This window comes from Camelus ferus, chromosome 3 (assembly GCF_009834535.1).
Source record: "Camelus ferus isolate YT-003-E chromosome 3, BCGSAC_Cfer_1.0, whole genome shotgun sequence".
In the NCBI taxonomy this organism is placed as follows: Eukaryota; Metazoa; Chordata; class Mammalia; order Artiodactyla; family Camelidae; genus Camelus; species Camelus ferus.
This window is the reverse complement of record NC_045698.1, coordinates 38,156,602-38,171,712: the sequence shown is the minus strand read 5'-3', so window position 1 is coordinate 38,171,712 and position 15,111 is coordinate 38,156,602. Positions and strand designations below refer to the sequence as shown.

At 40.2% G+C, this 15,111-nt stretch overlaps 2 protein-coding genes across 9 annotated transcripts in view; one reads left to right on the top strand and one right to left on the bottom strand.

Moving 5' to 3' along the window:
* Positions 1 to 8,563, bottom strand: part of GAPT (GRB2 binding adaptor protein, transmembrane) — a 30,573-nt gene extending 22,010 nt beyond the window's left edge. For 6 of the 8 annotated variants that reach the window (XM_032472551.1, XM_032472570.1, XM_032472602.1 and 3 more), the window contains exon 1: positions 8,345 to 8,521. The gene's annotated coding sequence lies outside the window, so the exon portion shown is untranslated. Of the gene's footprint in view, positions 1 to 8,137; positions 8,296 to 8,344 lie in introns of those variants that run through there. The other 2 variants (XR_004316988.1, XM_032472565.1) reach the window with 2 other exon arrangements.
* An 82-nt stretch (positions 8,564 to 8,645) lies between these two features.
* PLK2 (polo like kinase 2) lies at positions 8,646 to 14,626 on the top strand. The gene is made up of 14 exons (XM_032472543.1): positions 8,646 to 9,051; positions 9,627 to 9,734; positions 9,882 to 9,998; positions 10,187 to 10,316; positions 10,555 to 10,642; positions 11,119 to 11,214; positions 11,322 to 11,520; positions 11,610 to 11,757; positions 12,111 to 12,208; positions 12,514 to 12,643; positions 12,871 to 13,111; positions 13,238 to 13,367; positions 13,605 to 13,715; positions 13,847 to 14,626. The coding sequence occupies exons 1-14, from the start codon at positions 8,782 to 8,784 to the stop codon at positions 14,036 to 14,038; spliced, it is 2,058 nt and encodes a 685-aa protein (XP_032328434.1). The 5' UTR covers positions 8,646 to 8,781; the 3' UTR covers positions 14,039 to 14,626.
* The last annotated feature ends 485 nt before the right edge of the window (positions 14,627 to 15,111 follow it).

Here is a 15,111-nt window from a genome sequence, read left to right as displayed (position 1 = left end):
CAATCTCTATCAAAATACCAAGCGCATTTTTCCATGGAACTAGAATAAATAACTCTAAAATTTGTATAGGAACACAAAGGCCTCGAATAGACAAAACAACCTTGAGAAAGAGGAACAAAGCTGGAGGTATTATACTCCTTAATTTCAAGCTACACTACAAAGCTACAGTCATCAGAACAGGATGGTACTGGCACAAACACACACACATATATCAATGGAACAGAATAGAGAGCCCAGAAATTGACCCATGCTTATATGGACAATTAATCTATGACAGAGGAGGCAAGAATATACAATGGGGAAAAGACAGCTTCTTCCATAAATGGTTTTGGGAAAACTGGACTGCCACATACAAAAGAATAAAACTGGACCACTCTCACAACATGCACAAAAATAAACTCAAGCTGGGTTAAAGACTTAAATTTAAGACCTGGAACCATTAAACTTCCAGAAGAAAACAAAGGCAGTATGCTCTCTGACATTGGTCTTAGTAATATTTTTTGGATATGTCTCTTCAGGCAAGGGAAAAAAAGCAAAATAAACAGAAATACATGAAACTAAAAACTTTTGCACAGAGAAGGAAACTATTGACAAAACAAAAAGATCAATTACTGAATGAGAGAAGATATTTGCAATAAAGTATTTGATAAGGAGTTAATATCCAAAATATACAAAGAACTCACACAACTCAACATCAAAAAAAAAAAAAAAACAACGATTAAAAAATGGACAGATCTGAACAGACATTTTCCCAAAGACAAACAGATGGCCAACAGGCACATGAAAAGATGCTCAACATTACTAATCATCAGGGAAATGCAAATCAAAACCACAATGAGATGCCACTTCACATCTGCCAGATCAAAAAGAAAAGTAACAAATGTTGGCAAGGATATGGAGAAAAGGGAACCTTCTTGCACTGTTGGGAATGTAAACTGATGCAGTCATGATGGAAAACAGTATGGAGGTTCCTCAAAAAATTAAAGATAGAACTACCATACAATCGAGCAATTCCACTCCTAGGTACTTATCCAAAGAAAATGAAAACACCAACTAGAAAAGATTTATGCACCCCTATGTCACTGCAGCATTGTTTACATTAGCCAAGATATGGAAGCAACCTAAGTGCCCATCAATAGATGAATGGATAAAGAAAGATGTGGGGTGTGTGTGCATGTCTGTATACATATACATACAGATATACACTACATTGATATACATATATAGAGACATATACATATATACTCAATGGAATAAAAAAGAATGAAATCTTGCCATTTGTCACAACATGGATGCACCTAGAAGGTGTTATGCTAAGTGAAAGAAGTCAGACAGAGAAAGACAAATACTGTATGATTTCACTTCTATGTGGAATCTAAACAACAAAACAAATGAACAAACGTAACTAAACAGAAACAGAGTTATAGATACAGAGAACAAACACATGGTTGCCAGACTGGGGATGAGGGTCAGAAAGAAATAGATGATTGAGCTTAAGAAGTACAAACTTTCATTTGCAAAGTAAATGAATTATGGGTACAAAATGTACCGTGTGGAAAATATAGTCAATCACTAGGTAATATCTTTGTATGGTGACAGATTGTAACTAGATTATGGTGGCGATCATTTTGAAATGTAAGGAAATATGTTGTGTAACAGGTGTGTAAACACTATGTTGTATAATAAGAACTAATATAGTGTTGTGAGTTAATTTTACTTCAAAAATAAAACAAATATGCAAACAAACTCAGAAAAAGTGATCAGATTTGTGGTTACCAGAGGTAGCACGTGGGGCGAAGGGAATTGCACAAAGGCAGTCAAAAGGTTCAAACTTCCAGTAATGAGATAAATTAGTAGGGATGTAATGCACAACATAATATATATAATTAACACTGCTGTAAGTTATATTGAAAGTTGTTAAAGAGTAAGTCCCAAGAGTTCTCATCACAAGGAAAAATATTTTTTTCTATTTCTTTAATTTTGTATCTGTATAAGATGATGGATATTCACTAAACTTACTGAAATAATCATTTCATGATGCATGTAAGTGAAATCATCACACTGCACACCTTAAACCTATACAGTACTATATGTCAATGATATCGCAACAGAACCAGAAGAAAAAAATGTTTTAAATGAGCAAGAAATTCAGAAGTATATGTGTAGAAGATAAACAAACTGTAAGAATTCAAAAAGGGAAGAGAGAAAGATGTTCTTTAAAAAAATTATTTTCAAGATGTCAATGAGACAAAAGGTTTTCACTTCCAAGAATGAGGAAAAGCTAAAACATCTTTTGCTTGCTTTTGTGTTATACTCACATAGTAACTTGTTTTTTACTTATAAAATTTTAAATAAACTGACTTTAGAAAATAATTGTTCCATTTAAGATAGATTCAAAAGTGAAATTACTTCTTATGTTGCTCCTACACAACGCAATGACATGGTGGGTATAACTTACAGGAACAGCTTTCAAACAACCTTAAAAACTTTGTTAACACTGATTAGCATTATCATCTTGTACCAGTAGAGGGAGATGTAAGTCCACTGGAATCAATCAGTCGTTTTGATTTGTGCAACAGTAAATGGAGGGGGAAGGAGAGTTGCTCTCAAATACTGTTATCACCATATCCAGAAAATAGATAGATGGATAGGTAGGTAGGTAAGTCGATAGGCAAATAAATAAAAGTTTTGGTAAAATATTTTGATAAATGTACAATGTTAACCTTCATCAAAGATTACTGGCACGATTTGCCACAGTTTTGTCCACTTACAAAATGCCAGTATGTCAAAATGAAAGTAACGTAAAAGATATTTAACATACTTAATATTTAGATTTAAATCCTAATATAACTTTTTCTTTTATGTTCATTAAGTTGTTTTTCAAAAAGTTAGATATTAAATTTAAATATCCAATTAAATATGTTGTGATGAATATAAAATGAGGTTGGGGTTCTTTTCACCTTCTTAGACTGAAACCTTAGATGCCCAGGATACTTCACTGCAGACTTAACATGCCCAGCCTAGCCCTGCAGACTCTTGGCAATGTACTCAGGTATCAAAATGTTCTTCTCATTGTCTCACTTCATTATGAAGTCTAAGTCATCACGCTGGTCAGAAAAGTTTATTTTTTTTAACCTGGATTTAAGGTACTCATGATTGGACTAACCATACACCTTGGCTCATGACACAATTCTCATTGGTTTCCCCAGGCATGCATGCCCCTTTGAGTGTTCCCACAATCCAATTTAAAAACTGAGTCATTAACAATAACTTTTCTAGACCTGCATATTCCTTCCCTCTCTTATATCCCTCACCTCACTCATACAAGGTAACAATTATCTTAAATGTTGTGTTTAACGTTTCCAAGTTTTTTAAAAAATAGTATTTTAAACCAATACATAATTATCTGTAAACAAGATATTTAGTTCTTGAATTTTATAAAAAGAGTAACCTTTAATTTGCCTTTTTAAAAACTCAACATTAAAATTTATTCATACTGATGTGGATATTCGTAATTCACTGATTTTCACATAACATCCATCACGTGTATGTACCACGATTTGCTTATCCATCCTTCTATCTTATGGGGATTTGTTTTGTGTTCAGTTTTTTTCGCTATCACTACAAGTGCTGCCATGGCTATGCTTGTTTATGTCTCCTGGTGCATACGTGCAAGCACGTCTCTTGCTAGGTTGCAAGGTGTACAAACGATCAACTTCCTCTCCCAGCAAAACTGTCTGAGCAAGTTGTTGATTGAAATCCTTCCCATCACTTAATAGTTTTAGGCTTCCTAATTTTTACCTATTGAATGAATTTACATGGCCTTGATTTGTATTTCCCTGATCATTAATGAGACTCTCATCTTATTTATTGACTATCAGTATTTCCTTTTCTATGAAATGCTTATTTATGTCTTTCACTCATTTTTCTGTGGGGTCATTTTTCTTACCAATTTGTAAGAGCTCTATATATTCTTGTGCTAATTCGTTGTTGGTCATAAGTATGCAAATATCTCTAACAATTTATAACCTGTCTTTTTACTTTAAAGTGTCTTCTGATGAATAAAATTTCTTAATTTTAATTTAGCAAAATTTATCAATCTTTTTATAGAGTTAATGGGTTTCCCATGTTAAGAAATCTGTTCTTTTTTTAAAGAGACTATCCTTTCCCCAGAATATATTTTTGGATATGTATAAAGGATGGTCTCTCCAATAAATGCTGCTGGAAAACTGAACAACCACATGCAAAACAATTAAACTGGACCATACACAATACACGATACACTTATACCATATACAAAAATCAACTCAAAACCGATTAAAGATAGACAGTTAATTAATGTAAGATCAGAAACCATAAAAATCCTAGAATAAAACATGGGAATAAGCTCCCTGATGTTGGTCTAGGCAGTGATTTTTTTGGATTTGACAACAGAAGCAAAGTCAACAAAAGCAAAAATAAACAAGTGGGACCACACCAAACTAAAAAGCTTCTGCACAATAAAGGAAATCATCAGCAAAATGAAAAGGCAACCTACAGAATGAGAGATAATATTTTCAAATCATATATCTAAAAAGAGATTAGTGTGCAAAATATATAAAGAACTCATACAACTCAACAGTAAAGAGACAATCCAATTAAAAATGAGCAGAATACTTGAATAGACATCTCCCACAGAAGACATACAAATGAACAATAGGTACATGAAAAGATGCTCAACATCACTAATCACTAGGGAAAGTCAAACCCAAACCACAGTGAGTTATCGTCTCACATCTGTTTAGAATGGCTATTATCAAAAAGACAAACAAGTGTTAGCGAGGATGTGGGGAAAAGGGAAACTTTATGCACTGTTGGCGGGAATATAAATTTTCACAATCACTATGGAAAACAGAATGAAGGTTCCTCCAAAAATTAAAAATAGAACTACCAAATGATCCAGTAATTCCACTTCTGGGTATATATCCAAAGGAAATAAACTCATAATCTTGAAGAGCTATTTGTATTCTCACGTTCATGGAAGCATTATTCATGACAGCCAAGGTATGCAAACAACCTAACAGTCCACCAACAGAGGAATGGATAAAGAAAATGTGATATACATACATACATACATACATACATATATCTATGTGTGTGTGTATGTACATATATATACATATACACATGTACACAGTGGAATATAATTCATCCATAAAACAGAAGGAAATTCTGCCATTCCAAACAACATGGATGGACCTTGAGGCAATTATGTTAAGTGAAGTAAGTCAGACAGAAAAAGACAAATACTATATATTCCCATTTGTATGTGGAATCTGAAAAAAAAAAGAACTCATAGATACAGAGAACAGACTGGCGGTTGACAGAAGTGAGGGGAGGTAGGCAAAATGGGTAAAGGGGGTCAAAAGGTACAAACTTCCTATTGTAAGATAAGTGAGTTCTAGGGATGTAACGTACAGCATAATGACTCTAGTTAAAAATACAATATTTATATCTGAATATTGCTGAGCAAGCAGACCTTAAAATTTCTTATCACCAGAAAAAATTCACAACTATGTGTGGTAATGTAAACTGTGTTAGCCATTCCATGATATATGTGAATATCAAATCATTATACTGTACCTGTAAAACTAATACAATGTTATATGTCAACTCTATTGCAATAAAAAAAATCTTTCCCTAGCCTATGCTCAGAACATTGGTTGCCTATATTTCCTACTGATATGTTGTCTTGTTATTATTCTTTAAGTCCTTATTTCATCTGAAGTAGATTTTATGTACATGGTGTGTGCTATGGACCGAATTGTTTCCCCTCAAAATTCGTATCTTTAAGCCCTAGCCCCAGTACTTCAGCATGTGACTGTATTTAGAGACAAGGCCTTTAAAGAGGTTAAATGCAGTCATTTGGGTGAGTTCCAGGCCAATCTAACTGCTGTCCTTATAATAGGAGATTTGGCCATACAAGGGGACACCAGGGCTGCTCTCTCACAGAGGGAAGGAACACCATCTTCTGTGTCCTCCCATGATCTGCAAGTCAAAGACAGATGTCGCAGGAGAAACCAAGCCTGCCCAACCTTGGTCCTCGACTTCCAGCGTCCGCAACTGTGAGAAAATTAATTTCTGTTGTTTAAGTCCCGATCTATAGTATTCTGTTAGAGCAGCCCTAGAAAACTAACAGTGAGAGATATAAATTTCATTTTTTAATATGGTAAAACCATTTGTTTCTAGTTCCACTTACTTAAGTCTCTTCCTTTCCTCACTGATCTATCACCCCCTTCCTCTGCCATATGTCAAAGTTCCCTACATATGAGGATCTATTCCTATGCTCTTTATTCTATTCCATTGGTCATTCCATCCCTGTGAGAGGACCCAACTTTCCTAATTGCTATACCTTCCTTACAAGTCATGGTAGCTAGTAGAGAAAGACTTCCTAATTCTTCTTGAAAGTGACTTTGTTATGTTCGATCACTTACACTTTCGTATAAACTTTACAACCAGCTTGTCAAGTTTCACTAAAAATCCTATTGGGACTTGTAATTCCATTAAATCTACAGAACTACAAACAAATATTTTGTAATTAAATATTTATCCCCATTGGAAAGTACATCTGTTGCCTTTTTTTTGTTCTAGGAACAATAATTTTGGTTATCGTCCACATGATGGCACCAAAATCCAAAAAATCAGATTCTCACAGTTGGACAGAAGACCCTGTAACACATATACATGTTAATGTTTTACCAAATGCTCAAATGTTTTGGAGGATAGACCTGAATTTCCCATGGCATGTTCAACAGTCTATCAAATGCTGCAGTAAAGAGATGTACAATAATAATGATAAAGAATGGAAATAATGAAAAATACCATGACTATTCATGGCCCTTTTATCTCAGAAAGTCATTAACAAATGTAGTTTTAAAAGTTCACTATCAACTAAGACATGGTGCAAAATTAGCTCTGGAAATTTAGATATTTTCTTAACCAGCAAGTCTACTATAGGCTAGTAAATAAGTTTGCATAAATCTGGGGAGCAAAGGTCACTCCTAGGTTTATGAAGAGTAGGATTAGGTAATTCTTCATTTCCACCCCTAGGCCCATCCTTTATTCCAGCCCTGATAAGCCTGGGGTAAACTCTATTTTCACTTACGAGAAGCATGCCTGGGCTTGCCCTGAACTGTTTACAGAATCAAAAAGGAAGAGACACAGAAGACTTTCCCTTTTCACTTTGTAATGACAACAAAACTCCCTACTACATTGCCTTGGAATTATTTGAGACAGAATGTCTTTGAAAATATGTAATTGAAACTATGCATATCTAAACTTAATGGCGGACTGGAGTCAACCCTTTTTCTAAGTACCTTCGAGAAGATTATTAATCTGGTATTTTAAATGGCGTTGGAAATTAGCATCAAAAAACTGTTTACCACATCTTAGATTAAAAAATCTGTCTATTGCTAATTAACATAACCTGGACGATCTACTAAGTATTACATTCTTTCAACCCCAGTTTCCTCATCTGTAGAATGAGAATAACTATTTCCCACTCAGAACTGATGTAGAATAAAATAAGGTATTTCAAAATGGTGCTGCGCACACAAGTGCACTATTGTCATTGGAGTAAAAAAAAATAGTATTTCTAGGTTAATAAATCTTAATTGTAAAATGTGGAAATAGGAAACAAAGCCATGTTTCAGCTTACTTGGCTATGCTCCTCCCTAGTGCTACCAATAACCTCCACTTCAAAGGACTGACCAGCAAAGTGATAGATGACTCTGAGTGTAAAACCATAATAAGCACCAGGAGCGCTTTTAACACCACTTACTGTCAAAGAAAGCCCATCTAGTCCTTAACCGCTGCCCACTAGGACGGCTACTTGCGCTTCCAGAACATTCCAAGAGATGGCGCCTTTGCCTCCCAGTTTCCAGGCAACCCGAAGGCTAAGCCTTCGCAGGGCACCGGCCTCCCTCTCCAAGGTTAAGGGCCTGCCTCCGACAAAGGCCCGCTCTACGGTGATGGGCAGAGGTTACCCGGGCCTCAGTGGGACTCAGCCACCGCCGGCCGCTCGGCCGTGGCTACAGTCCGCCTCACTGGAAAGCGGCGGTGAGTTCGAACACCCTGCTCTGCAAACCCTGCCTTTTACCCGCACGGCCTCCTCGCGGTGCCCGCTCCAGACGAGAGCTAGCGCGGTAAGAGCGCGGGGGCAGCACGCAAGCCCTCCAGAGGCCCTGGGATCGGAGGCTTCAGGAGCCAGTGCCGCGGACTCCGGGCACACTCACACCCTGACACCCGAGGCGTCAGGTGGTGGGCGGTCGCGCAGGGCGGTGCGGGGGAGGGGACCTGCGATTACCGAAGCGCCCGGCCACCGGGCGGCTGGGGAGGCGCCCGGCGCGGGCCCTCGAGTTTCTATTTTAAACCCAGAAGCTCTGAGGGTTCGAAGACTGCGGTCGCGGTGAGCGCTCCCCACAGCCGGCGCGCGGACTCAGCCGCCCCCGTCAGCGCGCCGCTCGGAGACGGGACGCCGAACGCCTAACGCGACCTCCCACTGGGCCCCGCGCTCGGGCGGCCGGGGGGCGGGGCGTCGCCGTGACGTCGTATCCCGTTCGGATTCTCCGCCCGCTCCCAGCCCGTATATAAGACTTGGGCTGGCCTTCGCACTCGCACAAGTGGACGAAGGCGTCGGGAGCGGGAGGTTGGCGGCGGCGGGGACTCAAAGGCAAGGGCCGGCTCGGACGTGTGTCCGCGTCTCGGAGGTGGCAGCTGGCGGTGCCGGGCGGCGAGGAGACCATGGAGCTCTTGCGGACTATCACCTACCAGCCGGCCGCCGGCACCAAGATGTGCGAGCAGGCGCTGGGCAAGGGTTGCGGCGGGGACTCGAAGAAGAAGCGGCCACAGCCGCCCCTCGAGGAGCCGCAGCCGCCGCAGCCCCAGGGGCAGGTGCAGCCGGCGGCCCCGCACCACCATCACCACCACTCGCACTCGGGGACCGAGATCTCGCGGATTATCGTCGACCCCACGACGGGGAAGCGCTACTGCCGCGGCAAAGTGCTGGGAAAGGTGACGAGCGGCGGGCGCCGGTTGCCAGGCGGGAGGGAGGTCTGCCCGGGCGTCCCCCGGGCCGGGCCGGACCCCGAGTCCCCGGGCCCGCTGCTTCTCGGTTTCTCGGGGATCCGATCCCGCCGCCCGACGTGGGCTGCTCACCTGCCCTCCTCTGGCTTTTGTGCGCTGACAGCGCCGGGATCGGCTTCACATCCTTAACCGCGGCTCTGCCTGCCTCCCGCAGCGCAAAGACATTGATCTTGAAGCCAGAAGCGAGGGCTTTCTACACCAGACCTGGCTGTCTGCCTCCCCCCGGAGAATTTTCTTGACAAGTCTCTTCGGACCTTATTTCTCATCTCCCCACTCCCGACCCCCTCCAGAAAGCTCCCCTTTGTAAAGAGAGAAGGGGCACTGTTACAACCTACTGTTTTCAGGAATGTTTTTCCCTTCGTGAAGGAGCTTTTAAAAAGTAGACCGCATCCTTCCGTCCACCCTTCCTCTCCCATAGTTTTGCTTTTCTTTCACATTAAAAAAAAATCTGCCGTCCATGTTCTTGCCATACTCAATTCCACCTCGGCTTTGTTTCCTTTCAGGGTGGCTTTGCAAAATGTTACGAGATGACAGATTTGACGAACAACAAAGTCTATGCTGCAAAAATTATTCCTCACAGCAGAGTAGCTAAACCTCATCAAAGGGAAAAGGTGTGTATGACTGTTGAGTAAAGTATTTCCTTTGTGTGCAGGGATGGCCCTTCCCTGTTAGGAAAATGTCTTCTGCATGTGTAAGCAACTGGCTTTTCAGAGGTGAGGGAGGCTAATAAGACTGATCTTGCTTGCTTTTTCTCTTAGATTGACAAAGAAATCGAGCTTCACAGAATTCTGCATCATAAGCACGTAGTGCAGTTTTACCACTACTTTGAGGACAAAGAAAACATTTACATTCTCTTGGAATACTGCAGTAGAAGGGTAAGTGTTAACTCCTATTTGAGTGAGCTTACTTCCCCTAGACTGACATGGCATTCAGATTGCACTTTATCTGGGGATTGAGTTCGGAGGTAATGATTATAGCGCAGCATTAACTTTCATGACAAGGAAACCACTGATTTTGGTAACTTTGTTTGACAGATTCTCTTTTTTCCTCCTCCTCTTCCCAGTCCATGGCTCATATCTTGAAAGCGAGGAAGGTGTTGACAGAACCAGAAGTCCGATACTACCTCAGGCAGATTGTGTCTGGACTGAAGTACCTTCATGAACAAGAAATCTTGCACAGAGATCTCAAACTAGGTAAGCCTTTTATTCCAAACCCTGGCTTTTGTGTCAGAGAGGGATGTTCTTGTCTTCTCTCTCTCTCCCTTTTTTAAGTATTTGATGTTCTTAATTGGGATCTAGCCAATGCAACCTTGCTTTGGAATGAGTGGCTTTCATATTAAGTGACTGAATCCCTGCCTCTTGAGTGGATGTGTGTGTACTTGGTTAGAGTACCTTTTCGAGGGAACTCAGATTTTGTTTTGCTTACCACTAGGGAACTTCTTCATTAATGAAGCCATGGAACTAAAAGTCGGGGACTTTGGTTTGGCAGCTCGGCTGGAACCCCTGGAACACAGAAGGAGGTAAGAGTCAGAAAGATACACTCCACTAGGGTTTAGTGGAGCTCAAATATGCCTTTTTTATTTCCCAATTAATGTTTCAGAGATCAGTTGACACTAAAATCTATGAACTGCTACAGTATTAATTTAAGGAAACACTTATTCAGTGCCACTGTGGACCAAGCAGAGTCCCTTATGCCTGTAAGTTGATTATGAAACAGATCTGTCTTACATTTGCCTGAAATGTATAAAAATTTCATGCTGTACCTGGTCTCAGTTGGCTTAAAACACTTTGTCATGTGGCTGAAAAAAAAACTGTACGTGCATTAAAAAAAATTACCAAGTCATTTGGTCAAAAGCCAGTTGTTCACATGCCCAAAATCAAAAGTCAAATGCTTTCAAAGAGAAATTCAACATAGTGCCTTTAAGGGTTTATCCAGAGAGCTAAGTTTAAGCAGTAGAATAATTCCTAATGAGATCTTCATATTTTGTTTTTCCAGAACGATATGTGGTACCCCAAATTATCTTTCTCCGGAAGTCCTCAACAAACAAGGACACGGCTGTGAATCAGACATTTGGGCCTTAGGCTGTGTAATGTAAGTAAATGCACCAAAATATTAAAAGCAAATTTGGATGTAGATTTTAACACTCAGAAAGGGTTGCTTTCTGACCAATTACTAAAGAAGCAATTCCTTGCACACAGGTATACAATGTTACTAGGAAGACCACCATTTGAAACTACAAATCTGAAGGAAACGTACAGGTGCATAAGAGAAGCAAGGTATACAATGCCCTCCTCATTGGTGGCTCCTGCTAAGCACTTAATAGCCAGCATGTTGTCCAAAAATCCAGAGGATCGTCCCAGTTTGGATGACATCATTCGACATGAATTTTTTTTGCAGGTTGGTACAATTTTTTGCATCTTTTTATTACATGCTCTTGATCCCAATTACTCAGCAGGTTGCTGAAAGTCTTTTCTTATACTTCACAGGGCTTCACTCCAGACAGACTCTCTTCTAGCTGTTGTCATACGGTTCCAGATTTCCACTTGTCAAGTCCAGCTAAGAATTTCTTTAAGAAAGCGGCTGCTGCTCTTTTTGGTGGCAAAAAAGACAAAGCAAGATATATTGACACACATAGTAAGTTGTTAAGACTTTGTCTGCTCTTCTTTATCTAATACTATATGTAAAGTGGATACGTTAGTTAAAAGAGGCTTTCAAAGTAATATAATTTGCCCTGTATGTTTGTATGCTATTAAGCTTTTTATAGTGTGATAAACCCACACTGCAAATCATGGTTGATAGCTTTTTGCTTTCCATACATTAAAGTGTGTGCTTCTTGCATAATTGCAGCTGATGGCAAAGATAAAAATGCTCATTTTGCTTTGGATGCTCTTAAGTTAGTTATTAATGCAAAAGGAGGAAATATGGCTAGCTCTGTTCCTACCTTGTTAGGATAGAAAAATGCTCATAATTCTCTCCTTGATTTACAGATAGAGTGTCTAAAGAAGATGAAGACATTTACAAGCTCAGGCATGATCTGAAAAAGACTTCAATAACTCAGCAACCCAGCAAACACAGGACAGATGAGGTATGCTGGAAAAAAGAAAATAGTTATAAACACTTTATATCATTTCCATTCTTTGTTAATTATCACTCAGATCATGAAGTATTTACTTAAAGCTTTTCTTCCAACCCTTGAAAAGGAAAAGGTTTTTATCTCTTAGTTTAACCACACATGCAGTTGAGTTACCAAAATATCTTTTACCTGGCATGTGTCATAAGCTTTCCTAGTAATAGCCAGAATCTCATCTTAAACTAGAATTCTCAACCTCATGCGTAACTGTTAACTATTACGTTAATGCTTAACTATTGCCTGGCTCTTCTGTTTTCTAGGAACCCCAGCCACCTACCACTACAGTTGCCAGGTCTGGAACACCCGCAGTAGAAAACAAGCAGCAGATTGGAGATGCTATTCGGATGATAGTCAGAGGAACTCTTGGCAGCTGCAGCAGTAGCAGTGAATGTAAGTTGCTGTCAATCGCATTTTAAATAATGACACTCTAAATGCCAGTGCTCAATACTAGGTAACCGAAGTCAGTTTGTTTTGTGGCCTAACTTAATAGAAGCAAAATTAGACAATCAGAGTAACTTTAAGTCCTGTGTCCTTAAAAGTGGTGGAAGGAGACTTAGCATCTACTATAGCCTAAGGTTTTGTTGTTAATTATTTAATAACTTTATCTGACTTTTCAGGCCTTGAGGACAGTACCATGGGAAGTGTCGCGGACACAGTGGCAAGAGTCCTTCGAGGATGTCTAGAAAACATGCCAGAAGCTGACTGCATTCCCAGAGAGCAGCTGAGCACCTCCTTTCAGTGGGTCACCAAATGGGTCGATTACTCTAACAAATACGGCTTTGGGTACCAGCTCTCAGACCACACCGTAGGTGTCCTGTTCAACAACGGTGCTCACATGAGCCTCCTTCCAGACAAAAAGTAAGTGTATTCAATTAAGGAAGCCCCAGCCCCATCAGTTCTTTAGTCTTGCCCTAAGGAAATCTGAAAACAGTGACTAACTGCTTTTTTTTTTTTTCTTCTCTCCCTACTGTTTTTGTTTTTTAGAACAGTTCACTACTACGCGGAGCTTGGCCAATGCTCTGTTTTCTCGGCAACAGATGCCCCTGAACAATTCATTAGTCAAGTGACGGTGCTGAAATACTTCTCTCATTACATGGAGGAGAACCTCATGGATGTAAGTACCATGAATCTTAAGCAGTGATGTTTGAAGTGTAGTCCACAGACCAGTAGCATCTGGGTAGCCTCGAAGCTTGTTACAAGTGCAGCCTCTCATGTCCTACCCTTGATCTACCGAATCAGAATCTCTGGGCAGTTGGGCCAGGAATCTCTAGGCCATGCTGGTGCTTGCTTAGAAGAACTGAGTGCACGCCACAGAGTGGTTATAGGCGCTAACTCTCCCAATCTCTTCTAGGGTGGCGATCTGCCTAGTGTTACTGATATTCGAAGACCTCGGCTCTACCTCCTTCAGTGGCTAAAGTCTGATAAGGCCTTAATGATGCTCTTCAATGATGGCACGTTTCAGGTAAATGAACCCTTTAGGAAAAGCATATGGTCCTAAAAAACGATTTTTACCTAGCCAATTTAATTATCGACAAAACTCTTCTAATTCTTGACTATTTAGAGGGATCTAATATCTATGTCTCCTTTTTAAAGGTGAATTTCTACCACGATCATACGAAAATCATCATCTGTAGCCAAAATGAAGAATACCTTCTCACTTACATCAATGAAGACAGAATATCTACAACGTTCAGACTGACAACTCTGTTGATGTCTGGCTGTTCATCAGAATTAAAAAATCGAATGGAATATGCTCTGAACATGCTCTTACAGAGATGTAACTGAAAGACTATTTGAATGGACCCTATGGGACTCCTCTTTTCCACTGTGAGATCTACAGGGAAGCCAGTAGAATGATCTACAGCACGTTGAAGCAGACGGACAGGTGGTGGTACGAAAACAGTCCCTCTGTGGCCTGCTGGACTTGGTGGGACCAGAGCAGGCCGAGGCCTACAGTTCTTGACTTCGGACAATCTGAGAGTGAACCCGAATTCAGTTTTCCTTGACGTACCTGTTTTAAAAGGTTTTCAGATAATTTCACAGAAAGGTGCATTGACTCTTAACTTCTCTCTGTTGAGAGTTTTTCAGACAGAGGACTTGGAGCTGTGAATATACTTCCTGAAGGGGAGGGAGAAGGGAGGACACTCCCATGTTGTTTAAAGGCTGTAATCAGAGCAGCTTTTGGCTGCTTAACTGTGAACTATGGCCATATATAATTTTTTTTTGTTAATTTTTGAAGACACTTGTGGCTGGAGAAGTGCATTCCTTGTTAATAAACTTTTTATTTATTACAGCCCAAAGAGCAGTATTTATTATCAATTTTTTTTATGTTGACCACTTTAAACTGTTGGCAATAAAGAGTCTGAAAAAGCAGAAGCAGCGGTCTCCTGTTTCTGGTATGACACCAGCACTGCAGCCCGGCAGTGCATGGTGGTCATGCACTCTTGGCACTCTTTGACATGACACTGAGCATAGAAGCGTACTAGAAAGTTAGGTCTTTAATTTTTCTAATAAGAGTTTCTAGGGAGTCAGTCTTTAATACTTTTAGGTATTAAAATACCCTGAGTATTTAATACCCTCTGGGCAGATCTAGCTGGAGAAGAGTATGCCAAAAATACCACTCTTATCACCACTGGAATAGAGGCCTCCTACGAAATCCCAAACCAATGTCTCTGAAGTATTTCCCCAAAACTCATTTAGCTTGGAGCTGCAAGCTAGAGTGATCCCGTGTAAGCAACTTCTGTTATTACATGTCAATAGATAACAGGAAATTTATCTTAGTATGGGCAAAACTCTAGGCTTTATAATATTTGCACCACCTCAATGTATTTCTCAGCTTAAAGCTGCCTAAATGCTTC